This window comes from Talpa occidentalis, unplaced genomic scaffold, assembly GCF_014898055.3.
Source record: "Talpa occidentalis isolate TD23 unplaced genomic scaffold, MPIMG_talOcc4v2.1 talOcc4.7, whole genome shotgun sequence".
NCBI lineage: Eukaryota > Metazoa > Chordata > Mammalia > Eulipotyphla > Talpidae > Talpa > Talpa occidentalis.
This window is the reverse complement of record NW_023605083.1, coordinates 25,283,756-25,311,465: the sequence shown is the minus strand read 5'-3', so window position 1 is coordinate 25,311,465 and position 27,710 is coordinate 25,283,756. Positions and strand designations below refer to the sequence as shown.

General features: G+C 40.5%; 1 protein-coding gene and 1 long non-coding RNA gene across 8 annotated transcripts in view; one reads left to right on the top strand and one right to left on the bottom strand.

The window, feature by feature from the left end:
• The window catches only part of SMARCA2 (SWI/SNF related, matrix associated, actin dependent regulator of chromatin, subfamily a, member 2), a 209,659-nt gene extending 188,276 nt beyond the window's left edge, over positions 1 to 21,383 (top strand). For 5 of the 7 annotated variants that reach the window (XM_054689093.1, XM_037491951.2, XM_037491947.2 and 2 more), the window contains 6 exons: positions 527 to 580; positions 11,347 to 11,452; positions 11,825 to 11,926; positions 15,044 to 15,176; positions 18,894 to 19,036; positions 20,462 to 21,383. In XM_054689093.1, coding sequence (XP_054545068.1) covers positions 527 to 580; positions 11,347 to 11,452; positions 11,825 to 11,926; positions 15,044 to 15,176; positions 18,894 to 19,036; positions 20,462 to 20,497 — 574 coding nt within the window. In that variant the 3' untranslated portion in view covers positions 20,498 to 21,383. The remainder of the gene's footprint in view (positions 1 to 526; positions 581 to 11,346; positions 11,453 to 11,824; positions 11,927 to 15,043; positions 15,177 to 18,893; positions 19,037 to 20,461) is intronic. The other 2 variants (XM_054689094.1, XM_037491952.2) reach the window with 1 other exon arrangement.
• Positions 18,899 to 27,710, bottom strand: part of LOC129144844 (uncharacterized) — a 70,706-nt gene continuing 61,894 nt past the window's right edge. Inside the window, exons 2-3 of the long non-coding RNA XR_008549561.1 lie at positions 20,152 to 20,199; positions 18,899 to 19,125 (exon numbers count right to left, since the gene is read on the bottom strand). This is a non-coding gene — a long non-coding RNA (uncharacterized LOC129144844). The remainder of the gene's footprint in view (positions 19,126 to 20,151; positions 20,200 to 27,710) is intronic.

Below are 27,710 nucleotides of genomic sequence, written 5' to 3'. Positions count from 1 at the left end.
ATATTTGCCGATTGCTATAATACAGTACAGTATCCTATTTAATTTGCACAACTTTCTGAGGTAAGTATTATCTTTTTGTAAATGGTGAACAAGACTGTTAGAGTAAAGCCACTTTCCCAAGATCACATGACTCCCCCCACCCCTGCCACACCCCAGAAAATGCTGCTTCTGGAACAATGGATGGGACGTGTGTCCTGAAGCCCAGGCAGAACGTGTGTGGATGGAGAGGGGGCAAGGGTGATGGGCATGTCTGCATTTGGGAGAAGCCAGAAATGTCCCAGAGAGGTTAGGAAACAACCCTCCTCCCCCCATTTTTGAAAATTGGCACTTTTTTTCCAGAAGGAGGTTCCAAACGTAACCCCAGGTTCACCACAATCCCATGAGGTAGTCAAGGCAGGTAGATGAGGAGACTGAGGCTTGGAGAGTGAAATGAATTACCCAAGGTCTCCCAGCCTAGGAGGAAGGAGCTGGGCTGGGACAAGGACCCAGGTCTTCTGACTCTAGTGTTCTTTCTACTCTACCACAGGTGTAACGTGGAGAAGGTGCCCAGTAATTCTCAGTTGGAAATAGAAGGAAACAGGTCAGGATCTGTCTTGTATTCCCCTGTCTCTAAATACAGGTATCCTTGGCGCAAGCAACAGACCAATGAATTAAGGGTTGGCCTTTGGAAGCAAATTCCTCCAGATGGTCCCAACTTGGAGTGGGAGCTGGAGGCACGGATATTTTAAAACAACTGTCTTGGCTTTTGAAGTTATTTTGTGCTGTGTTCTTATTTCGGGTGTGTCCATTCTACAAATGCTGTTCTTGCAAAGGTGCCGGGAGCCACCTGCACACCTGCTCAACCTGCATCACTTGGAGCTGGGTTTCTGTTGCTTTGCCCTCCCTTGCAGCTCACCTTCTGTCTTACATCCGAGGCCTCTTTACTTTGTGCTGTCTTGGTTTAGAAGCTTATTGAAGAGCACCTATGGTGCCTGGGTCTCCTCCTGCAGCCCACAAAGAAGCACACACATGCATGTTGTGTCCCGCGTTCTGAGTTCACCGCCACATGTGTGCGTGTAGGTGTGCAGAAGCTTTGCACATGGGCTTGGGTTCAGGGCGTGACTTCTGGGTCCACTTGTCCAGGTTGTAAGCATTCTAATCCAGCTGTTTAACCTTTGTGTGCCTTTGCTTCTGTTAGGAGGAAAGCCAAAATGCTTTTGTCTTCAGGATTATTGTGAGATTGGGATGTCAGTTGACACGGGAGAGATAGATATGTGTGATCCACCAGGGTTAGCCCTTGTTATTAATATATTGAAAATAACACTTATTTCAGTGAGTTGAAATAGCAATGCACCATCTATACCACCCATATGCCACTGTTGTTAGTTGCCCCAATAATATTTTTTTAAAGATTTATTTATTTATACATACAAGAACTGGGGTACAGACCGGAGATGTGGGGGGGTGAGAGGATTCACCAGAGACAGAGTGGGGAACAGAACAGGTGGATTGATTGAAATACACTGCTGAAAGGAGCAGCGGATGAGACAGGAGTGGTCTGCTGCACCATGTGGGTCACCTCCTTGGCCAGGAATCAAACTTGTGCTGCAGTGACTGCAGATAACATCATAGTGCTGCGTTTTAACCCCTTGCAGCACCAGAGAGGGCCCCCCCCGAAGGTCCCCCCTATAATATTCTTTATGGCATTTCTCCCCCAACCAGTGTAGGATTCAACCTAAGCTCAGGAATATCGGAAGCTCTATTCTGTTTTTCAGAATGATTACCATCACCAAGTTTTGGGATTCACTTATATAAGTGGGGGTGAATTCTACCTTCTCGTATCAGTTTCAGGAGACAAAACTGTTGGTCATGACTGTCAATTTTTGATGTTTCTCATTGGCAGTCAGTAAACTATGATAGATCCTGGAAGCCAGACACACAACCATTAGGGGATGTCCAGAAGTGTGTTGTGTTTTTGATATGATGAGAAAGAACTGAGTCTGAATTTGAATTTCTGGATTGAATCAGTAAATGCTTGACTTTATTAGTTTGGGCAGTTTAAATAATGAGCCAGCTTGAATAAACACTGTTGCCCGCATCTATAGAAAAGAGGTTTTCTGGTCTAAATGGCTTCATGCAGGGGAAATGTGCAGCCCAGTGAACAAGGCTAAGCTTGAACTCCTTTCCCCCCTTCCATCACTTATGTGGCCATGAAAAGTGAATTAATAACCACTATAGTGTGTATTGTAAGCCCCCATTGTTATGCTTGGGCTTTTTTTTTAAATTTATGCATACAAGAATTGGGGTACAGGCCAGAGTTGCAGAGGGTGAGAGGATTCACCGGACACAGAGTGGGGAGCAGAACAGGCAGACTGACTGAAATACACTGCTGAGGGGAGCAGCAGAAGAGGCAGGAGAGGTCTGCTGCACCATGTGGGTTGCTCCCTGGCTGGCTGGGGATTAAACTGGTGCTGCAGAGGCTGCAGATAGCTTCATTGTGCTGTGCTTAACCCCTTGCACCACCAGGGAGGCTCCATGCTTGGGCTTTTTTTTTTTTTTTAAAGATATATTTATTTATGCATACAAGAATTAGAGTACAGGCCAGAGTTGTAGGGGGGTGAGAGGATTCACCAGAGACAAAGTAGGAAACAGAACAAGTGGATTGACTGAAATACACTGCTGAGGGGAGCAGGGGGAGAGGCAGGAGAGGTCTGCTGTGCCATGTGGGTAGCTCCTGCCCAGTGAGCAAACTTGTGCTGCAGTGGCTGAGGCTAGCTTCATAGATTGTATTTTATTTTTATTTTTTTAAAGATTTATTTATGCATACAAGAGCTGGGGTACAGGCCAGAGATGTGGGGAGGGGGGGTGAGTAGATCCACCAGAGACAGAGTGGGGAACAGCACAGGCAGACTGACTGAAATACACTGCTGAGGGGAGTAGCAGGTGAGTCAGGAGAGGTCTTCGCCATGTGGGTAGCTCCCTGGCTGGTCAGGGATGGAATGTGCTGCAGAGGCTGTGGATTGCTTCATAGTGCGGTGCTTAACCCCTTGTGCCACCAGGGAGGCCCAAAGATTGCGTTTTAACCCCTTGCATCACCAGGGAGGCCCTATTTGGGCTTTTTGAGGAGACACTGTGTCCATAGGTAGTTAGGACATAGGTAAGTTCATTTTTACTGAGGATACATTTAAACAATCATTTCCAGAGGCAAAGCAAAGGGCTTGCTCAGTGTGCATCCTCAGGAGTTTGGGGGGTCAGTCTCATCCCTTACTGTCACATGTATTTCCTTCCACTCCACCCCTCACCTGAGTATATGTGTTGAGAGGCTGCATTGTGATGCAATAAATTCTTCACAGCGGGATTTTCATTCTTTTTGAAAATGTTTACTTCATGTGCTCAAAAGCATGGAGTATTTTCTATCTGCCCTTCTCTGTACAAGTATTGAGAAGGTGGGGGGAGGTTAATAAAATGGACTGCCTGAAAGCAGAGTTGGAAAGAGCAATATAAAGGACAATGCAAATGGATAGGATAAATAAAGTGTATGTGTGGGTGGAAAATGAGGTGTGGGGTGAGCCTCAGGCAAGCTTGGCACAGTGGGGTTCCCCCAAGTAGATAACAGGGAGGTGGGGGTTGGGGACAAGGCAGAGGAACCCAGTCCAAGGAATGTAGGCAGCCCTAGGCATATGGAAAAGCAGGATCCCCTCAGACCATGGGTATCTTAGTGTGACTGGGTCACTGGGACAAGGGAGGAGGGGCAGAGCACAGGAAATGGGGGTGAAGACCAGAGAATAAGTACTCAGGGGTATGATTGACAGGTCTTTGGGGCAGCTGACAGAAGAGGAGAATGTTGAGGTAACTCCTGAGTGTGAGTTAATATGATGCTGTTTATAGAAATGTGGGCAAAGGGAAAGTCGTGAGTGTCTGTGTGTGTGTGGTGTTATGTAGTGTCCTACGTAACTCCCTCCCAGGAAATCTGAATTCTTTCCATGGCTATTATCAGCCCTTGATGTTGTGATTATGTTGTTAGTATTGACTGTCCCTCCAGGACCAGCCAAGAACTCTTTTAGAGAAAATTTATTTTTAGCCAACCTTGGCACCAGACATTCGGTATTTCTTTGAATGGGGGAGGGACACTGTGACTATGGTTTTCAAGTCCAAGCTACCTTTGCATTTAAGAGCTCTAATTAGATTACAGAGAAATTGCCATGAAATAGCAGTGTGGTCAAGTGGATATACTTTTAGAGAACCTTAATTCTAGTGAAGAGTATTTATTCTCTTTATCATTTACTTTGGGGTCAGCATCAGGGCTGATCATTTATCTTGTGTATTAGCAGCGTGGTGAGGGAAGAGCCTAATGCCATGTTTGGGGTGGTGATTCCCAGAGTGTGGTCCTGAGTGGAATTCCCAGTGCAGTTAGAGGTACTGGGAAGTCTTGCTGTAAAGTAACCTGTTGAGTTTTATTCAACCCAGCATCCCAAACTCATTGGACTAATGAACTCTCTTTCAGTGGACTCTGTTAATAATCCATTAAGCTCATGTTCCATAATGCACACTTTGGACAATGCTGAGAGCTCAGGCATTGCATTTGGTTCAGGAAGAAACAACTTGGGGAAATGTACACTCATACTTTTTGCCCTCATTACAGATATTGATACCTTCAGATGTTAGAATAGGTTCCTTTGAATCCTGCTGACTTGACATGATGCTCAGCCAGTTACACCCACTACAGTAGGGGGTCAGTCCACAAGGAAGTTTAATTTTAATCCACCTGCCTTCAGAGGCACAGAAGGCCACCCCTAGGCTTTAAGCATTACCCTGGCCCAAAAGTCCAGGGTTTCTGTGTCTCAGAGCTCCAGACCAATACCAGAATCAACGATCCCTCTCTGAGGAAGGAGAAAGAGTCCCAGCTGGAAATAACAAAACTAATTTTCTGAAGAACTGATAAAGTTCAAAACCACTCTAAGTATTCTGATTCTTAAAAAATGACTTGCTCTGGAAAATGGCAGTTATTTGGGCATATATGTTCTTGTATATTAGGGAGAAATCTGCCTAATTCCTTTAGGATCACATTTCATGTGTCTATCTTAAGAATTTACTGAAATGGCCGTTACAGGAGAAAGCATCGACCCACTCCTTTGTCAAAGTGACATGGGCCTCACAGCTCAGGTGGGGAGACTTGATTTTTGTTTGTTTACAAAGGCATGGTACCTTTGAGTTTGCTCACAATTCAGTCAAAAGCTCTGAAGTGTTTTCACCATTATGAAGGAGAAGGATCAAAGGAAGGCTATGGAGTGGAAGGGAAGGGTAGGTCAGGAAGTTTTGGAAGGGAGACATTTTTTCCTCCTGTCCAGGTCTGCAGGATGAGGTGATGAAAGCAACTGAAGTGGCTGAGAAAGCAGCAGGCCCTTTTAGGGATCATGTTGGGATAGATGGACAGTGAGAATTTTACATCTACCCCTGCTATTAGAAATGTCAAGTGAGAAAAGACAAGAAACTAGATATCCTGAGTCAATATTGCTTAAAAAGTCCAAATGATCATAAAACTTCTGAAGCATCTTTTCAAAATGTTTTTCACATAAACAAGTAAATAACACTTTCTGAACCTCAGGTCCTAATGAACACCTGATTTGTTGTAAGTTTATGAGAAAATTGTGAAGATAGAAACTTTTTAAAAAAGATTATTTATGCACACAAGAACTGGGGTACAGGCCAGAGGTGCACGGGGTGAGAGGACTCACCAGAGACAGAGTGGGGAACAGATCAGGCAGACTGAAATACACTGTTGAGGGGAGCAGCGGGTGAGTCAGGAGAGGTCTGCTGTGTCATGTGTGTGGCTCCCTGGTAGGCTGGGGATCGAACTGGTGCTGCAGAGGCAGCAGGTAGCTTCACAGTGCTGTGCTTAACCCCTTGCACCACCAGGGAGGCCCTAAATAGAAACTTTTTGCAGTAGATTCTAATAGTCACACTATATCACATTAAAATGTTAGAGAATTATTCTGTTCTATTATATTCTATATTTATTGGCTTTATATGATAGATGATGTCAATTGGTGAAATGTGCTCCTTATCCGGATACAAATGAAGGTTGATTGTATGCCTCTTAAATATTTTTTTCTGGGAAAAAATCAGATTAGATTTTTGACTTACAGCATGTTTTTAAAGCAGGTAACCCAATAAATAGTAATATGGTTCCAAATTACATTAGATTGTAAATTTTCATCTTGTTGAATAAGAGTACATTATAACTGACATTTAATTTTGCTCTGGCATAACTCCTTCTGGTCCTTGGTTTATGCCTTCCTAAAAACATAGTTGACACTGTATACAGTATTTGCAATTTTATATCCTGTGTTTATTTTTCCACTGAAAAATCAGAACAAGCATTCTTCCATTCTGTTAGGTGCATCATTTAAAGATACATCATTCTATGCGCTTAGCATCCCAGTTGTTAAACATTTTGACTGCTCTAAATTATTTAGTTAAGTAATACTGTGTTGAGCATCTTGATATCCGTATTTATCCATATTTCAGCCTAGAATAGATTACCAAAAGCAAAACTGAGCATCAGAGTATGATTGTATTCAAAACTCTCGATGAAACCTTGCTGCTTTTCTTATTGAACAGAGTAGCCCTTTAATGTCTTAACATTGGGTCATTTACCGCACACTGATCTGATATAATCTTGTCTTGATAACTCAGGCTCATTATGTATCCATAATCCTTAAACATGACCCTTGGGTGATTTTTTAAACAGCTACCACTTCCACTACCAAAAGCAAATCGACCCCCATCCCATTCTGGTGTTTGCTATTACCTCGTACATGATTCAGGAGGTGGGGAAGTCAGATTTCCAAAGGTGTTTGGAATTATTGTCAATCAATACTCAGTAAGATTCAGATGAGAGAAACCCTAGTGAATACTGAGTGTTTCAGGGGCTTGTGATACCTGCTACCTGTCTGGCTGAGGATTTTGGGGGACTTCTGGATAAAGGGAGTATTGCTGTGGTCTGTGTGCATCATTAAATATTATGCATCAAATGTCACAGAAACCTGACCCTGAAAGCAACAATATGTTCTCAGTCACTGCCCTCCAAATGTTGACTCACTTTTCAAAGTTTACCCAGCTGCTTCCCTGCATTTGATTCTTGTAGGACTATCATGACTGTTCTGTAAAGTTCTTCCAACTCTAAGTGTATATTCTAAATCATGGCATCATATTCTTAAGGAAGGAAGATAGCCAGCCACATGTTTACTGTCTATTACATAAGCGAACACCTATGTAACTTTTGTTAAGATTTTTTTCTAAAGTATCCCCCAGGAATTCTTGTTAGCAGATCAGCTTGGGCAGGTGAAAAGAATAATCATAGAGCAGCCACAAAAATAAAACCCAAACAGAAATCAAACTTCTCACCCATCTTTTTTTTTTTTTTTTTTTAAGATTTATTTATTTATACAAGCACACTGGGTATAGTCAGAAGCGTGGGATGGTGAGAGGATTCACCAGAGCCAGAGCGGGAAACAGAACAGGCAGACCGACGAAATACACTGCTGAGGGGAGCAGCGGGCGAGACAAGAGGGGTCTGTGGCTCCATGTGGGACCCTCGCCAATGGCTGGGGATTGAACCGGCGCTGCAGAGGCTGCGGGCAGCTTCGCAGCCCAGCGCTCAACCACTGCACCACCAGGGGAGGCCCAGCACCCATCTTATAACATCTCCTTAATTTGGGCTTGGAAAAATTAATAGCCAGCCCCTTAAAGGAGTAGATTGCAGTCTTACATTCTTCCAACTTTACCTAAAATATCAGTAAAATTAAAGCTGGTATTTATGTAAATTTTATAATTATGCATAAATATTTTAGAGTCATGGTAGTAGAGAAGTGAGATTATTGCCATTTAGTTTGTGGATGTACTACAAAATTGGAACCCAGGTGAAGCATAGCAAAGGAAATCTTAATTGTGTGTGTATGTGTATACATGTGTACATACCGTATATATATGCACTCACAGGTAGCTATATGCAATACATACAGGGTTTGCAAACTATCATTTATACAGGAGGCGCATAACTGTGGAACATCTCACCTGATGGCACATCGTAGTCATGTGTCCCTATGCCCGCTCACTTCTGTTGATAAGAACTGTGCTTGCCTGCCAGCTTCTGTAAACTCTCAAGTACTGTGGGCTCCTTTAATTGGTATTTTAGGTCATACTCCTCTCCTACCCACCCTTTGTCTTACCAAAGCTCACGATTTGTTCTGTGATCGCTGTGTGAAATGAATCTGAAATCACAGTCCATCATTGGAATCCTTTTTTTGGAGGAGGGTGAGTATCACTTTTGTCAGGGGAAGCAGAACACTTGAAGTTAGCAATTTATAGTTAAGCCTTAAATTGTGTAAAATGACATAATGGAAAATAACTTGGGAATAGGATAAGTATTTCAATGGAAACAGAACCCCTTCTGCAAACCATTGTACAATTAATCCATTGTTCTGTACTTTAAAAAAAAAAAAAACTTTCCAGCAGTGAAAAAGAAAAATCTGAAAAGGTATATTAAAGCCTTTGCTCAGCTTAAGTTTCAGAAAGAAATGCCAAGAATTCAAAAGTATCAGACAGCTTTACTTCCATTTTTTTCTTATTTACTTTTTATCACCTTTAGTTTAGGAGCAAAGTAAGCCACTGTAGTGCTCCATTAGCGAGTGGTCTATAGGTCCTGTCAAAGCTAGATGTCCACCAGGACCTGTCTATGCTGGCGTCAGGGCCATGGCCTCTGCGAGGAAAGTGATTTATGTATGTGAGTGCATGTACAGCCCTCCCACCTTGTGGGGAGGAGAGGGGGAAAAACATACATAGAAGTATTAAGTTCTGAGCAGTGAGGTTGTAGGCATTAGTTTAATATTAAGAAAGATTTCTTCCATTTTTATGGAGAATGGGTTCTTGATCCTGGACAGATAATGAAGTGTTTGAAGAGAGGAACAGTGTAGAGACCTGCCAGCCATGGAAGGAATGTGAGGTGGGTCAGGCCTGGAGGCTTGGAATTAGTGAGAACTGAGGGGTTGAGCATGATGCTTGAGTTAGGGGAGCTACACAGGAGAGAGGCTCCCCTGACCAGAGACAGGTCAGCAGTACAAACACCACCGTTTGCAGGGAGTGAAGTGAGGCAGCTTTAAAAGAGGTTTGACTGGTGATGGACCCACCACAGCCATATGAAGGCTTTCTTAGAAGCTTCTGGGCCTCCCTTTTGCCTGTGTGCTCAGCTCTTAGGAGGGAGTTGGAAGGGAAGTGGATATTAAAGTGAGTGGGCCTTTATTTTTGAATCCAAGAAGTTTTTCTCATTTTATAGCATTGGCCCTGAGTCCAGAACATTCAGCTCTCTCCTTTATGAGCACAGTCAGCTCTGGACTTGTCTCCTTTTAGGGTCTAGGATTTCTACCTGAGGACAAGAGACATCAAACCGAGATTGTTGAGCCATTTTGCCCCTTAGTGTTTTCTCATTGTTGGTGCAAAGTGCTTACTACTCATTTCACCAGTAGCACCTTTGGAATGGAGTATGTCCATCACAGGTGTACAAAGCAAAGTTGTACTTGTAATCCATCAATAGAAAAATGACACCATCTGTTGGTAATGCAGAAAATGACACCATGAAGATGTCACTGAGGGTCAGGTATGAGATCCAAGATTACAAAGAGCTCTAACTTTTGGATTAAGTTATAAAGAAGTCACTAGTAGAAACAGAAAAATATACATTCCTCTCCCTGCATTTCAGATATTCCTTTTCAAACAAAATGTTTGTATGTATTAATCTCATTATGGTGGAAGAAGAGACCAGAAATTGTGGCTTTTTATTGAAAGGGATGTAAATAATACTTTTTGTCTATGCAATGTGGTATAATAATTGGAGGTAAAAGTGCATTTCCCAACCTGGAAAAGGGGGGGTAGGATTCGTTGTAAGGATAAGAAGATACCTTGGGTCTTGCCACAATAATCTCGAAATCCAGTGTACTAAACAGCCATCATCTTAAACCTCTTGTGGTCACCCCTGATTTAGTATTCATGACACCCATTTATGCATTAAATAATAAAACAAGGCAGCGACCCAGGATAACAGAAAAACTCGCCCATTCCTTTGACAGGATTTTCGGTTAATTTATGCAGGCCCCTTTGCACTTCAGCATTTTCCTCACTGGTTGCTAGGCAACCGTTTGAGTTACTGCGCATGCCTTTTTTATGATAACTGTCATTATGATTATTTTTTAATTATACAACTGGGACTGTGGATTAAAACAGCATATTGTCACTCATTCTTTGCTGCTGCTTCTAGCATTCTCGCACACTCCTAGGATCTCTTCTGAAATTTACATGGCATGGATTTATGGGTATTTTTTTATATTTCTGGCTTCACAAAGGAATTGGAGATGGCATCATAAGAAAAGCAAGATTTCCTTGTGTGTGTGTGTGTGTGAGAGAGAGAGAGAGAGAGAAATGACTATACAATGCCTCACGAGCTGTTAGTGATCTGGGGAGGCCAAATCAGGTCTTAGGATATGGAATTCAAAATCACTAATACCTTTGTCCCTTTAATCTTGTCTGCTTCTAATATTAAGTGATTTAAAGGCTTATGTTTTATTACCTGCTTTTTAAAATTACAAAATGCTAAGCATTTGTTGCTATTAAATCTCCTTTCAAATAAGGCTACTGTAAATTTGGGGGAGAGCAAAGCCTCCTTTCTCTCCCCCACCCCCCCACCCAAGCATGAGGCATGCACACTTGATAAATGTTTGTTTTTTTCTGCCCAAATTGCTCCACATACACAGAAGTGCAGTTAGGCAAGACGAAGGGGTTGCACCGGCAAATAATAATAAAGGTATGTGTGGTTCACAGTATATAAACTGCTTTGAAAGGAATAAGAGCAGAAAGATAGACAGTCACTAGGTGCAGACAAAAGCATTTCACTTGAGTTTTCAGAGTACAGTCTAACATATTTTCTAAATAGAAAATGAGTCTGAAGACAAAGGAGTATGGAAATAGTCTATATATTTTTTATCAACTCTATTATTCATTTAGAAGAACTTTTGGTCGAGTAGGGTATTTTAAATATTTCTGTCAAAATGAAAGATATTCGCTCTGGAAGAGAAACTCAAAGTGGACTTCCCATGTCATGTGTGACAGAATCGGGGACCTAATGGTATTTTAATGTGATTATGAAGTCAGCACAAGGGGCATTAATCTCCCGTATAGTTGGGGGATTTTCCTTCATTTAAAGAGCCCCATGTCTGTGTGCATGAAATGTAATTTTCTTTTTTTGACAATTTCTGAAATAAAACCTTTCCTCAAAAGTACATGATCAGTTACACTTTTGTTTCCCCCACTCTGCAGTTCAGGGCGACAGCTCAGTGAAGTCTTCATTCAATTACCTTCAAGGAAAGAATTACCAGAATATTATGAATTAATTAGGAAGCCGGTGGATTTCAAAAAAATAAAGGTAGCTACTTTGTTTACAAACTTGATTGTTTTCAGTGGATAAGTGAGCTTAAATTCACTGAAATGTTTAGAATTATGACTTAGCAGTGCTACCCGCCCCGGGACGCTCACCAAAAAGCAGGCTGTGTTGTTTAAGCATTGTACTGTGAGCTTTTATTATATTTGCACTGCATTTAAGACTTTTCCTTCTTCCCCTCACAAGAATAATATTAGTGGGAGGGTGGTCTCTGTGGATGGCGCCCTCTGGAGTTGTGCATCCCAGCAGGACTGTGTGCTATGAAGACAAAGGGAAAATCAGGCTTTGTTAGCCAAGTAATGATTGATGCATTTTTTTCTCTCCCTCTTTCCTCGATTTTATCCCAAATTTCCCTAGGAAAGAATTCGTAATCATAAGTACCGGAGCCTGGGTGACCTGGAGAAAGATGTCATGCTTCTCTGTCATAATGCACAGACATTCAACTTGGAGGGATCCCAGGTCTGTCTTCTGTTGTCTGAAAAATTTTTAACCTTAGGAGTACTTATGTTCTTTAAAGCATTTCATTTTCTTCATGCTAATACCCTAGCAGAAGAAAAAGGAAAAAAAACAAAAGCCTATATTCCTCGCTACCTGTGTAAGTAAATTGAGACTTTAGCACTTTCAAATTAGTGCCAGATTCTTTGTACCATAGCTATGCTAGCTCCTACTCAAGCTTCCCTGAAAGGCTCGGTTTATAACTAGAAGAGGAATTCATGTAAATCACTTAATGTACTGCTTAAAGGTGAAGAATGCTTGAAGGATAAGGGAGCTGTTTTTGCTTTCATAGAGATTGTACATTTGATTGTATTTACCTTCCTTTTTCTGATTGTAATCTAGTATCAGGAGTTGAAGCCACTGATTTAAAACAAAACTATAGATATAGGAAAAAATTACCATTGCCTGTAATTGCTTTTTAAAAAATCCTTTTTATCAGCCAACTGCAATTCTCTTTACTTCCCTTCCCCATGGTTAGCAAGTCTAAGTGTATGTAAGTGACATTGACATTATTAAAATATGGGGAGAGAGCATTTTCACTTAATTATACCTCAATTCCACTCACCTTTTATCAGAACTCCTTTTTTTTTCTTTTACCTCTGGCCTCGAGCTCTCATACTCATGACAAAGAAAGAGGGAGAAGGCAGTGTTACACTCCCAGCCCTTCTGAAGCCACTGTCAAATTGCTTCAGCCTCTTTCCTATTTACCTTTATGTCAATTTCATTCACTAAATTGAAAAACAAGGGAAACCTTAGAAACACACCACACATCTCTAGGTTAATGTCAGTGAGCAGTACTGCTATCTTGACTAAAACAGTAGGTTGCTTTTTTTTATATAAGATTTATGCATACAAAGAGCTGGGGTACAGGCCAGAGATGTGGGGGGGGGGGGTGAGAGCACTCTCACTCACAGAGTAGGGAACAGAATAGGCAGATTTCTGAAATACACTGCTGAGGGGAGCAGCAGGTGAGACAGGAGAGGTCTGTTGGGTCATGTGTGTTGCTCCCTGGTGGTCCAGGGATCGAACTTGTGCTGCAGAGGCTGCAGATTGCTTCATAGTGCAGTGCTTAACCCCTTGTACCACCGGGGAGGCCCTTAAAACAGTAGTTTTTGAAAGCAAGTCTTCTGTGTGTAAGACACTCATGAAAGTTAAGATGAAAACTTGTCCAAAGAGTACTACAAGAATCCACGAAGGAGTCGTTTGTAAGTGACCATTTATAGTCTCTGGATAGAATGTTGGGTTCTTTAACCTGCTGTGGTGACACTAACTCGCCCAGACCTTTTCCAACCCACGATGTCCCTTCTGTCTTCACTTCCTGACTCACTTGAAATAATACATGGTCTCTCGACAGCCTTCCCTTCCAGTCCACCCTGGATCTTTCCTTAGATCCAATAAAGGGGAGTAAAGAGAATTGCTAATAAAAGTTTACCTTTCTCTAACAGCTTTTTCAGTCCATCTTTGGCCCACCAAGCCTTGAGGCTCCCTGTACACTATTCAATCCTAGTGTGAATTTATTCTCTCAGTAGGCTGCTTCCTAAAGATTTTTCCCTATCCTGTCTCTTTAGCTTCATCTCCTGCTGCTCCTCAGCCTAAACAATTTGTGGTCCAATCAGACCGGTCCCACACATTCCGCTTTCCCAGACATGCTTGGAGTGGGAAGAAATAACACAGAGACTGTGCCCTTTGGGTAGTCCCAAGAGAGTAACCTCTTTCGCATTCTCCCTTCCCCACCTTTCTCACTTAATCGACTCTCCTAAAGACCCTCCCCTTTTTCACCCGATGGAATCCTCACCTTTAATATCCAGCTCAATTCTGATGCGCAAGCAGATGCTACCCCAATGACCCCTTCCGGTGTTCCCTCCCCATCCCATATTCTCCTTCTCCACTGTGGTGCTTGTACTCACCCCCAGTTGTCTAGTTACTTTCTTGAGTGTGCGACTTACCTTGAAGATAAAGGAACACCCTCCTAGAGAGCAAGAACCACCTTCTCTCTCCTTTAATTTCTATTTGTGGTAAAATGTATAAAAGTTAATCACCTTAACCTTAACCATTTTAAATGTACACGTCAGTAGTGTCCAGTAACAGATATCCAGAAGTCTCTCATCTTATAAAATGGATACTCTGTACCCATTAAACAACTCCCATTTCCTCCTAGTCCTGATAAACACTGTTCTTTCCCTATAATTTTAATTACTGTAGATACCACATGTAAGTGAATCACACAGTATTTGTTTTAATTTGACTGACTTAGCATAATATACTTAAGGTTCATCCATGCTATACTATGTGACTGGTTTTCTTTCCTCTTTAAGGCTGACTAATACTCCATTGTGCATATGTACCCACTTTGCTTACCATCAGTTGATGGCCATTTGCATTGTTCCCGCTTCTTGGTTATTGTCAGTAACCTCGTTCTAAACATAAGCGTGCAAATACCTTCTTCAGATCCTCCTTTTGATTCTTTTGGCTATATACCCAGATGTGGGATTGCTGTAGCTTATGGTACTGTGTTAATTGTTTGAGGACTATTTCTCAAAAAGGACTATTTCTGAACTTCGTCTCTCTCAGTATCTATGCAGCACTGTACTCAGGTGTGTGCATACACTGAAAACAAAAGTATTGGTTGGCTGAGTATTAGCCAGTACTGATAAACTCATTAACAAATAGCTTCTGTTTTGTTATAGGAATTACATTGTGAAAAAGGTTGCTTTACCATAGTATCACGAAAGTATTTGATAGAGCAGTTCAAATAAAAAATGTCGGTGTAGGGTACTATTTGATCAAAAATGAGACTGTCTTATGGAAATCCTTTCCCAGGTGTGCATACACATACATGCAGATTTTGAAATTATTTCAACTGCCAGTTAACTTCTTCCTATATGGATATGTGTCTATATTTGGCTTTGGCATTTTCCTACTAGGTTTCCCTGTAGGCACAAAAGCTAACATTGATGTTTCTACTCAAATTCATGTAAAATTAAGCCAAAGTGTTACATGACAAAGAGACGAGCATGCTGCAATCATGGCTCATGGGCCTTCAGCTTGCCATTCTTAACAGATGCCACTTTGTCCCATCAGATCTATGAAGACTCCATCGTCTTACAGTCAGTGTTTAAGAGTGCTCGGCAGAAAATTGCCAAAGAGGAAGAGAGTGAGGATGAAAGCAATGAAGAGGAGGAGGAAGAAGAGGAGGAGGAGTCAGAGTCAGAGGGTAAGCTCAGGCCTGTGGGGCCTCCACTTCTTTGCCCTTTGCCACCTGCATAGGTATTTCCATAGATGCTAATACAACAGACACTAGAGTCGGGAGTTCCTGGTCTGCCATGTCCTTGCTGGTAGACCTGGGAGGTGGGCTTGTCCCCCCCAGCACATGGTGTTTCCCCCTTGGTGGAAACAACCCCCCCCCCGCCATGGGGAAACATTTAAAAAGTATGACCTGGGCTTATTGCAAAACTCACTGAAAGTCACCTTTGAAAGTTAGTGCAGTACCCATTCTCTGCCGCCACTGCTATCAACACCACCTATCTGTTTTTGGTTTTCATTTAATTGAGGTTTTAGTAGTTTACAGAATTGTGTAGGGTTCAGGTTTCTCACCTCAACTATATCCCACCATCTCTCCACGAAATGTCCATTTCCATCTATCACCAATCAATCGATCCCTCTACCTGATCCACCACCCTATCCCCTCTGGTAACTATCATTCTTTTGTCAGATCTAAGGCTTTGTTTTTTTTTGCTTTATTTTGCACACAAGTAAGTGAAATGATGTATTTATCTTTCTCCTTCTGACTTATTTCACTTAGCATAACACTACATGGTCCTTCCATGTTATTATCACATATGACAAGATCTCATCTTGTTTCAGAGCTGAGTATATCCTGTAGGTCAGCCCACTTAATCTGTTCTTTATTTTTTGTTGTTTTTAAACATTTTTTTCAGTGTAGGATTTCTCTCCTTTGGTGTGGTCACCAGTGGTTTCCCACCCCCAAAGTGTGTTACCTGTTCTCTAGCACAGTGGTTCTCTAACCTGGAGGGACCAATAGAGCCCTGATTACTGGGCCCCACCCCCTGAGTTTGCTTCAGTAGGTCCAGGTAGTGATTGTGTGAATCTGTAAGAAGTTCACAGGGGATACAAGTTCCCTCCTGGGCCAAGATGTCACTTTGAAACTCAGTGCTTTAGAAAATAATTGTCAACTGAGTTGGAACCATGGCCTATTTTATCCATCATTAATCAGATACTGATTCTATTTAAAAGGTTGATGTTCTTTTAATGCAAAAAATCCATGACAAGTTTTTTAAAATACTGCATTAGAATATCCTTTATCTTGTTTTCTGAGTTTGGGTGCCCTCTTAAAATTCTATATACCCAATGCGAATAGCTCTTGTATCTTAACCAGACTCCTGGCCCTGATTAATAACCCTATATTTCAAAGGTTAAGACTCCTCAAAAGTCTAAAATTTCCTATTTGTTTTCACCTCATACATCCTCTCAAATTAATAAATCCCAGTAGTATGTGGTCTGCTATATAAAACTGTAACTATGCTTTTATAATTCATTATATTTGTTCCTAATTACATTCTTAGTACAATTTATACAAATTTGCCTTTCTAAAAAAAAAGTTTCTAAGCATTACCTAATACACGTTTAACACTTTTTGAAATACAGAAAAAAATCTGGAAACCAAATTCTCAAAGTATAAGGCACTGCTTTGTAGAGTGATTTTCTATTGCAAACATTTTCCCAGAGCAATGAGTGTTTTCCTAGAGCAATAACTTATTAATATTTATTAATGAATATGCCAAAGTGTATTGATCTCGCTCTAAATAATAGTGTCCTAAATATTCTTACACATAAATATATGCTGACGGTCTTATGGGGATTTCCTTTGTACATAACATTTTTTTCTCTAGTCACCTTTAAGATTTTTCCCCTTGTCTTCAGTTTTTGACATTTGAATTATAGAGCTTATTGGTGTTGATCACCTAGGGCGGTGGGGAAGGGGGTCCTCTTATTTGGAACTCTCCAACCTTTCTAAATACTGGTGTCTGTTTCCTTCCTTCAGCACCTGTCTCTCTCCTCTGCTGGGACCCCTATATGAGAATGCTGTCCTCTCAATCCCTGGAGCTGTCCTCAGTTCTTTCATTTCTGTTTCTTCCTTCTGCTTCTTATCTGTTGAGCCCCCTAGTGTGTTTTCTAGCACTGTGACTTCTCTTTGGTATTTTCTTATATTTCTCTCTCTGTTCATCCTGTCTCAAGTGCAGTGATCATCTTAATGACCATCACTTTGAGCTCTCTGGAGGGTTACTTTTCTTTCTACCACCATTAGCCTAACTGTCCAAGGCAGCCTTCCCAGTGAGGGGTTTGGAGGGCCATCACTGACACAGAACGCCCAATAACTGTAAAACATACCTTTGCGTATGTTTACATTCTAGTTATGTTTGTGAGGATGCATTTTCATACCTTCCCATGATTTCATACATTTCCATTAATAGGTAGATCTTTTCATTCCCAATCTCTTCTTTTTCTAAATTACTCCAACCAAAACAATAGACTCCCAACAGCTCGATAAATAGACAGTTGGATACAATAGGCAGAAGCCTTGACCAGGAATACAATTTTACATAACGGGACATGCAGCCTTTGCCCCATTGGGGCTGGGGGCAAGACATACACCACAATGCTTCAGATCAAAGCAACTCAGAATTCAACCCTTTTTTGTTAGCCTACACTTGCATGGAGGATTTTTTGTAAATGACATGTAGATCCCGCCATGTCACAAAAAAGTCAAAGATCCTTTTAGAACTATGATTTCCTCCATGACAACACCTATTTCTAGGTACCTTAAGACCTACCAAACATGCTGTTCTAGCAAAACTGGTTTGAATTAGAGACTTACAAACTTCATTTTAAATCCTAAAAATGATATTCTGTGGTCACGTATCCCAGAATGATGTACCCTGGGCCAGATTTTCTTTGTAACTTGGGATATGCTTCTGTCTGTGGTACAGCATATTGAAACTCTTCCATGTGTCCTTGTTTCTACCCTCCCAACAGCCCTGTGGAGCAGAAATGGGTACCATCCTTTTGAAGGATGATAATTAATAAGGATGATCTTCTCCACATATACATGTTGGAAGAATTTGGGAGAGGTATGGTGGATGTATCAACTAATAGGTTTGTAGCAGCTTTGTACTGGCAAAAAGCTGGTCAAATCAAATGTCCCTATGACAGAGAACTTACAAGTGTTAAAAAGAATGAGGCAGGTATCTGAGGTGAACAGAGGAATGTCCCACGTATGTGTTTAAAATGTATGAATCTGGGATGATAAAGTGTATGTGTGTTTGAATTATTCTCTCCATAGAGAATATTATGGAATCTAAGAATATAGACAGAATCATATATATATAAACACCTATACACAGGTGTGAATGTGCTGCTCTTTTTTTTCTTTCTGGTGATTAGGTTATCTCCACTATTTTTTAAAAAAATAGAGTTAAGATTGAAGAAAAATTGAGGAAAAATTTTCATTTTATCATTTTGCATTTTTCTGTATTAAGAATATTGTTCAGCTATTTTGAATTTTTTGTTCAAGGTGATTGGAATTATCTACACAGTAAAATTAGCCCTTTTAACCCTTTACACTGATACTTCTTAACCTAAAATTTCAATTAAGTACATGCCAACAGCCCTCCTTATCCTGTTTAAGCAGATTCCTGTGCAGCTATTAGGAGGCAGGAAAAGGACCCTCAAACTGAGAGATGTGTGCAGGTGAGCTGTTAACTAGACTGGACAACAGACAGGCATAAATCAAGAACGTTCTGGGCATTCCTGGACATGTATTTTATCTGCAGGTCGAAAATGTTTCTCCTACCTGGAAAGAGATTTCCCTGTGATTCCTCATTGCTCTCTCTCTTTTATTTGGTTCTTGCAGCAAAATCTGTTAAAGTAAAAATCAAGCTCAATAAAAAAGATGAGAAAGGCCGGGACAAAGGAAAAGGCAAGAAAAGGCCAAATCGAGGAAAAGCCAAACCTGTCGTGAGTGACTTCGACAGTGATGAAGAACAGGATGAAAACGTAAGTGGAGCTGGTTGTGAGTGCAGCGCAGGCACCCCTCTCCGCTCACCCCTCTACCTGTGCCCCTTCGCGCCTCTGCAGTCTCATTTCTGGGTAATAAAGTGGAAAGATTTGATGAGATTTCATTACTGAGGGATGTGAACAGAGCTGCATGATTTATAACAAAGAATCCAGGGCTTTGTTTATTGCTTTTAAAAGGGTTTAAAGATGAAAAGCTCCTCAATCAAGTGTTCTCCATGGGCACTTGTTCTTTTATGCCCATCACAGCACCTGGACTACAGCAGTATATGAGAGGAGCTGCTGATTACATGGAAGAATGAGGAAAGTGTTAGGATTGCAGGGCTTTTAGTTGGAGGTGTTACTTAAAAGTTCATCTGGGTTTTTCTATGCCACCTTAAGAACCTAGAGGTGTTATTTTTAATATTTTAAAAAATCAGGGAGCTTTATTGAGCCAAACCCTGTAGTAAGTACCTTCCCATATGGCACCATATTTAATGTTTTTATTAGCAGCATGAAATGTCACTGCCAGTGTATTACAGAACTCAGTGCTTGGGTTATAGCTGTGTTTTGCTATAGGTAAGTAAATAGATGAACTTCTAAGACCTTGCTTTTGATGCACCCCCCCCGCCTCATGTCATACACTTCCCACCCTCTGCTTCTTTCTCTGGAAACATGATTTAACATTTTACTATGCATGCTAGTTTGATTTTCCTACAACACATTTCCATTTTGGCTTGATGAAAGAAATTCAGAATTCTTATTCTAGTCTACCCAGCCTTAACCCTTGACATGAGCATTTTCAAGAACATTTAAACTGCTGGGCTTTGAGGGGAAAAAAGAACAAGGTGGTATGCAAAGAAATGCTGGTGGGGAAAAGAAGAGATTTCATGTATTCAAATTTCAATTATAGAACATACAGCATCTAAAATTATTAAAATGGCTTACTAAGACTCTTTAGCTGGAAATACTTACAATTCTTTAAAAAAGTTTTTAAAGTAGCTTGAAGTAAAATGTATTTCATTGGGAAAGCATAAGTGTCTATTTTCTTATTTCCAGAATAGAATAGTAAAGAGAATTATAAAAATATAAAATACTATGTTCTCTAGAAGACTTACCAGTGAGTAGACATCAAAGCCATGGTACTTCTATCTCCCATGAATTTTCTAAAATGTAATGATAAAAATAGAAGTTATTAGCCGCAAATTTTTCATACCAAAATGAAAGAAAAAAACGCTAGCAGAGAGGGTGTTTATTGCTTTGGGATTTCCACACAGACTGTTGATGTTTCGTTACTTTTTTTAATCTTCCTACAGAATGAAGAAACTTGGAGGGTCAACTGTTTCTAAGCTTTCATTTCTACATTGCCTCTTGATGGTTTATTATACCTTCATTTTCCAGCATGTAATTTTTTATTTTTACTTTTAGGAACAGTCAGAAGCAAGTGGAACTGATGATGAGTGATCAGTATGGACCTTTTTTCCTTGGTAGAACTGAATTCCTCCCTTCCCTCTCACCTACCCAGTGAGTTCACTTGTGACATGGGCCCTGGGTTGTTTCTATATCATCATCATCATCTATAAATTAGCTTTAGGATAGTGCCAGACAACATATGATATCATGGTGTAAAAAAAACGCACACACACACACAAATATTTGTAACATATTGTGACCAAATGGGCCTCAAAGATTCAAAGATTAAAACAAAAAAGCTTTTGATGGAAAATACGTGGGCGGATAGTATATTTCTAAGGGTGGGTCTAATTTGGTAATGGTTTGATTGTGCCTGGTTTTATCACCTGTTCAGATGAGAAGATTTTTGTCTTTTGTAGCACTGATAACCAGGAGAAGCCATTAAAAGCCACTGGTTATTTTATTTTTCATCAGGCAATTTTCAAGGTTTTTATTTGTTCGGTATTGTTTGTTTTTTACACTGTGGTACATATAAGCAACTTTGATAGGTGATAAATGTACAGTAGTTAGACTTCACCTGCATATACATTTTTCCATTTTATGCTCTGATCTGAAAAAAAATGCTTTTTAAATTGTATAAGATTTATGTCTACTGTAAACATTGCTTAATTTTTTTGCTCTTGATTTAAAATTTTTGTTGAAAACGCTATTGAATATTGCAATCTATATAGTGTACTGGATGGCTTCTTTCGTCAACCTGATCTCTCCTATGTTACCAATGTGTATCGTCTCCTCCCTAAAGTGTACTTAATCTTTGCTTTCTTTGCACAATGTCTTTGGTTGCCAGTCATAAGCCTGAGGCAAATAAAATTCCAGTAATTTCCAAGAATGTGGTGTTGGTGCTTTCCTAATAAAGAGACAATTTAGCTGAACAAAAGTTGCCTCTTTTTTTTTTTTTTCTTTTTGAGTTCAAGGGGAGTGGAGCCCTGGTGTCTTGTGCTACAGAACACTCAGCAGGAAAAAAGGCAAAGACGGCCTCCTGGAATGAACCAGGTGTGAGGCATGGAGAGATACTACCATGGGCCAACACACCCTAAGCTCCTGGTCAGTCCTTTTTAGTGGCTAAAATTCTGTTTATGAGCCAAAAAGCCAACATGGTTATATAGCTGTGTTAATGTAATAAATCCATATTAACGATTTTCATTTTGAAAGATTTCAAAATTGCACAATTGAAAGACCAGTGAACACCATTTACCCTCCCACTAGAACTCAAAAAAGGCGGCGGGGGGGTGGGAGCCGGACAATAGATGGTTAACTAAGCCATCATGACTGCTCGCTCCTAAATACTTCAGGACAAATCTCATAATAGATGTACCTTTTGGTAACCACAAGCCTACAGGTATAACAACAGGAATAGTTCCCTAGTATCTCATACACAGTCCATACTTACATGTCCCCAGAGAACTCAGTAATACACACATACATATATGGTCAATTATCTATGACAAAGAAAACAATATATAATGGGAAAAGGATGGTGTCTACAATAAGTGGTGCTTGGGAATACTGGATACTACCTTACAGATACACTACAAACAAAAATTAAAATGGATTTTTGAATGTAAGACCTAAAACCATAACATCTACAAAGTAATATAGGTGGTAAGCTATTTGACATTGGCCTGGGCACTGAATCCTTGAAAATGTCTTCCAAAGCGAAAACAACAAAAGCAAAAATAAATGTCACTACATTAAACTAAAAAGCTTTGCACAGAAAACAAAACCTACTGAAACAGAAAAAAATACTTGTTCTTATCTAATAAGGTTATAATGCAGAAAAATAACTATGTAAACATTCCAAAGACAACACACAAATGGCCAACAGACATGAAAAGTTGCTCAACATCACTAATCAGAAATGGAAATCAAAACCACAATTGTTACAAAGGCTATCATCAAAAAGACAAGAAATAAGGAGTGATGAGAAAAAAAAAAAAACAGGTCCTTGTGCCCTGTTGGTGGCAATGTAAACTGGTGCAACTACTATGTATAGCAGTATGGAGGTGCCTCAAAAAATTAAAAATAGACCCTACCGTATGATCCAGTAGTTCCACTTGTAGGTATTTGAAAACAATACTATGTTCTTTACAGCATCATTCACAAAAAATTATGGAAACTTAAGTGTCCAATGATGGAATGGGTAAAGGTGATATAGAGTGTGTACACACACACATTTTGGCATACTACCCAGTCATAAAAAAAATATATTGCTATTTGGGCAACATGGATGGATATAGCAGGAATACTACTAAGTGAAATAAGGCAAACAAATACTGTATGATTGCACTTACAGGCAGAATCTAAAACCAAACCAAACAAATAAAATAGAAAGGTAGTCGTGAAAAGGGTTCAAGGGGGTGGGCAGAATGGGTTAAGGGGTGGGGTCAAGTGAGTATATCCTGAAGACAAACTTCGTAGTGTGATAGATAGTAACTAGACTTGTAATGATCATTTCACAATGTATACAAATATTGAATCATGATTTTTGCCAATATAACATCCTATGTCAATTATTCAAAAGGAAACCAAAGGAAAAAAATTCAAAGGCGGCTAGTCAAAGTGTGGTTAGCGTCAGTTCATTAGTTGGTTTAATTCTTTTCACTGTCAATAGTTTACAAGGAACTGGATAAGGAAGCTAAGAGTATCAGATAATATATTGACTGGATCCCTTAATGGAATTATGTTTCTTAATTGCAAGAACCGGGTGAAGAAAGCATAGTTTTTGTTCCTCTCACAAATAAGGATAATGTGAATGACATTGGACAGCTGTGACCACTCCACCAAAGCTAAATTTGGAAGTGAGAGTGTTTGGTTCCAAAGTCTACATTCCGTACAGGTTTCCTAGCTTCCCCGTGAGTGACACCAGGACCTGATTTAATTGATCAGCCCCAGGCACCCATTTTCCCTGCACGTGCTGACACAAGTGGGCTTAGAAACAAATATTGCTTCAGTTTTTTCTGGTTCAGTGACTGGGAGTGGAGTTTGAGATCTCAAAATGAGAAAACTGAGATCCAGTTTTCTTAACAGGGTTCTTTGCTGTCCTGACTCTTCCTTTTCTGTACAAAGCACTCCCAGGGACCAAGACCTTTTATGCCCCAGTGCAGCAGGACCCCTAAAAGCTTCTAACTGCAAGCTAACTTGGACACTACTACTATCCTGCAGTGATTCTGATGCATGCTCAAGCTGGAAAACCACTGTCTATCAGAGTCTTAATTTATATTTCATTCCTGATGAACAATATGAAGCCATGTTGATCCCAATCTTGATAAAAATCACTGGTACAAACATCTGCAACCACCACAGAGGTGCCATTCTGATAAAATCTGCGTAGTTGGGAATAACCGAAAGGTTGAATATTTTTCTTTCTCTCTAACTCAACTTTTCTGTTATATGTTACCAGGAAGCAATCTTCACCTGTACTTGGCTTGAACCTCATTTAGATTGATGAGGTGTAATACCTGGGAAAAATACTTTTGGTTTTCCTAGCTTAAAGTACAGATATTCTCCCCTTATGAATAAATGTACTTCCTATGGAGCATTTTATATTAAAATTCAGCCTTATTGCACAGATATTTTGGAGGAAAACACAAATCTAAAGTTTTCAATAAAATATTGAAGGGGCCTCCCTGGTGGTGCAAGGGGTTAAACTATCAGCAACCACTGTAGCATGAGTTCAATCCCTGGCCAGGAGCTGACCCACAGGGTGTAGCAGACCTCTCCTGTCTCCCTGCTGCTCCCCTCAGCAGTGTATTTCAGGAGATCTGCCTATTTTGCTCCCCACTCTGTCTGGTGAATGCTCTCACCACCCCACAACTCTGGCCTACACCCCAGCTCTTGTATGTATAAATTAAAAAAAAAATAATTTTTAAAGATAAAGTTTTCAACAAGAGCTCCATTAAGCCAGTAACATCCATACTTATTCATACATACTGTCTTGATAATGGTTAGAAAGAAAGACTGATATGTTAGAATTGCTACAGTTCAGACTAGGTGAGTTGTCTTCACTGTTGATGTGGATTAGGACATTAAACTTAATGGAGGGTGGAAGTGACAGACACATTCCAAATGACTGCAAACTTTATGAAAGAAGGTATCTATTCTGCATAATTTTCAGTAAGAATTTTCCAAAGGAATTTTTCGAGTTGAATAAAACAAGGCGTCTAAGTCAAGAATACAGGGAAGACAGTTTCCTGTTTATAAACATTGGGTTTTGTCATGTACAAGAAAGAGACCTCCTTGTGAACCCAAGAGATGTTATGAAACAAGGCTCCCTGTGGGATAATAAAACTCAATGAGAATCGACTCCAAGTCTCTCAAGCAAATATATGTATTTTTAAATTCTCCTGTAAAAACTTTAATTGAATTCCTCCTCCTGGACTATAAAATGGACATGTACCCACCATAACCAGTAATACATACAAAGAAAATTAAGTTAGAATTTACCCCCCACCAGACAATTACCTTTAATAACCTGACAAAGTCACTTCTGCCTTTTCTTCTTGCTTGCATACAGAATCATACACACTAGTGAGTATCAGCTCCCCCGTCATAGTAACATGCAACCAGTTAAGTAGTCAAAGATGAATGTATGACAATGGTAAGGGAGACCATGAGCTTAATCGAGTTTTAGTAATTTTGTTAGGGGGAGAGGATGTCCTGAACAAACTCCAAAAATAGCTTTTCTAGACCCCACCCCCACTCCAGACCAAAGATATCCAAGACACCGAGAATGACAAATCCCATAATGTCATCATCACTGAAGGAAGGACTGCTGGAACCTGAGGGTGAAGTTAAGCAGCCAGGTTTGGTATAAAACCAGACATGTGGGTCGTGGGGGTTTCTTGGTTTTTTGCCAACTCTCAGCATGCTTTTGGGGATTCCAGCTCAGCAGAACTGGTAGGATGCATTCATGAATTTATCTCCCTCTCTTTAGCCCTGAGTTATTCATTTCTTCATTTCCCCTTTTTTTTGTAAATAAATCCTTTATTAACCTTTTTGTGTGTGCCTGCAGTTAAGTATTATTTTAAGACCCTTTTAAGCATGGGCGAAGACCCAAAATCAGGCAACCCATTTCATATCAGGGTTGCCCTGTAACAATTTCCTTGCGAAGGCAGGCTGAGGTTGAATTTTTCTGAAATTTTGATTTACGACATGCCTTTCTATGTGGGGATTTAAAAAAAAACAAGATTTATATATGCATATAAGAACTGGGGTACATGGGCCTCCCAGGTGGCGCAGTGGTTGAGCGCCGGTTCGATCCCCGGCTGCTCCCCGGCCACCGGAGGAGGGTCCTGCATGGCGCGCAGACCTCTCCTGCTGCCCACTGCTCTGCTCCCCGCTCTGGATTTGGTGAATTCTCTCATCCTCCTGTGCTTCTGACTGTACCCAGTGCTTGTATAAACAAATAAATAAATCTTAAAAAAAAAATCTGGGGTACAGGCCAGAGATGTGGGAGGTGAAAGGATTTACCAGAGACAGAGTGGGGAACAGAATAGGCAGACTGACTGAAACACACTGCTGAGGAGAGCAGCGGGTGAGTCAGGAGAGGTCTACACCATGTGGGTAGCTCCCTGGCTGGGAATCGAACTTGTGTTGCAGTGGCTACAGATAGCTTCACAGGTTGCGTCTTAACCCCTTTGCACCACCAGAGAAGCCCTCTATGTGGGGATTTGTTTGGATTAGGAGAATTTCATGGTGTAATAGTTTAGGATTGGTGGAAATAACAAGGTGAGGATTTTGAAGAAGGATCACTAAATCTTAGAGCATAATTATAAGTGGATGCTAACTACTGAAGAGTTGATTAAGTCAGGAAGCTCGTTAATGAACAGCAATTTGCATAGGCAAGACTCTTGGAATACTAAAGTTGTGTTGATGAAGACAAAGGAATATTAAAGTCATATTAATGTAGGTGGTAAGCTGTGAGGGGGTAAATGATCTAGTTTTTCTTATTTTTTAAGTACCATACTACTTTCTACAATGTGCCTTACTTTCCTCTAAGTCAACAGAGATTAAACTCATTAAATTTTTAAAAATTTTAAAAGACTTATTTATGCATACAAGAACTGGGGTACAGGCCAGAAGTGTGTGGGGGGGGGGCGGGGTTGAGAGGATTCACCAGAGACAGAGTGAGGACCAGAACAGGCAGAAGTAATGAAATACACTGCTGAGGGGATCAGCGGGCAAGTCAGGAGAGGTCTCCTGTGCCATGTGTGCCATGTGGGTATCTCCCTGGCTGGGGCTCGAACTTGTGCTACAGTGGCTGCAGACAGCTTCGTAGGTTGTGTCTTAACCCCTTGCGCCACCATAGAGGCCCAAACTCATTAATTTTTTTTTTCTTGGATATAAGATCATGTATAAAACTTTGTCGTCATAAAATGAACATAGGTGCATTGTAGAAAATGTGAAAGAAAATACAAAGAAAAGAAAAATCACTCATTATCACCCAAAGAGAAGCGCTTAAGATTTCCAATTTTTTATCTGACTTGGAAGGAGCTTGAGAGACATCATTCCCATTCACGCAAGAAAAATGCTGAACAAACTGAATATCAGTAACTTCATGGAACTGAGTCAAGGGCTAACTATTGCCCCAAAACTGAAGAGAAAGATAAACAGATGTACACAACCTACAAGAGTAACAGAAAACTCTTGGTAACCAGTAGTAGGTTAGGAAAACCTCACCTGTAATGAATTTTTGGAGCCTCAGTGTCAACAAGTTTGAGATTAAAACTTCAAGGGATTCAGTTCTAGGCCACCCCATACTTTCATTAGTTTTATCTCTAGGAGCCCTATCAGGTTCTCACAGTGAAAATATGAGAAAAATACCCTCATGCTTCAAACAAAGAGGGGGGAAGTAAAAATTTAAAATATGCCCAGAGCATTTTCTTTTATCAGAGTCCAACTGACCTGGAATGTGGGAAATACCTAATTCCAGTACCCTCTAACCTTCCTGTCTCCCCTAAGAGGGAGAAATAAGGAAAACTGAGAGCACTTGCCAAGGGCACAGCCCTGGGGTGTAGGCTCATTAAAAGACCCACCCACACATCAGCAGGTTCCTGTGGGACAATGGAAACAATACACCTGAAAGAACTGTACATCTCAGGTAATATTTGTTAAGTCTCAGGGGAAAGACAACAAAGCAAACAAGAAAAATACAGACTTCAAGAGGAAAGTTTAACCTCTGACACCTAGTTACAGCAAACAATGA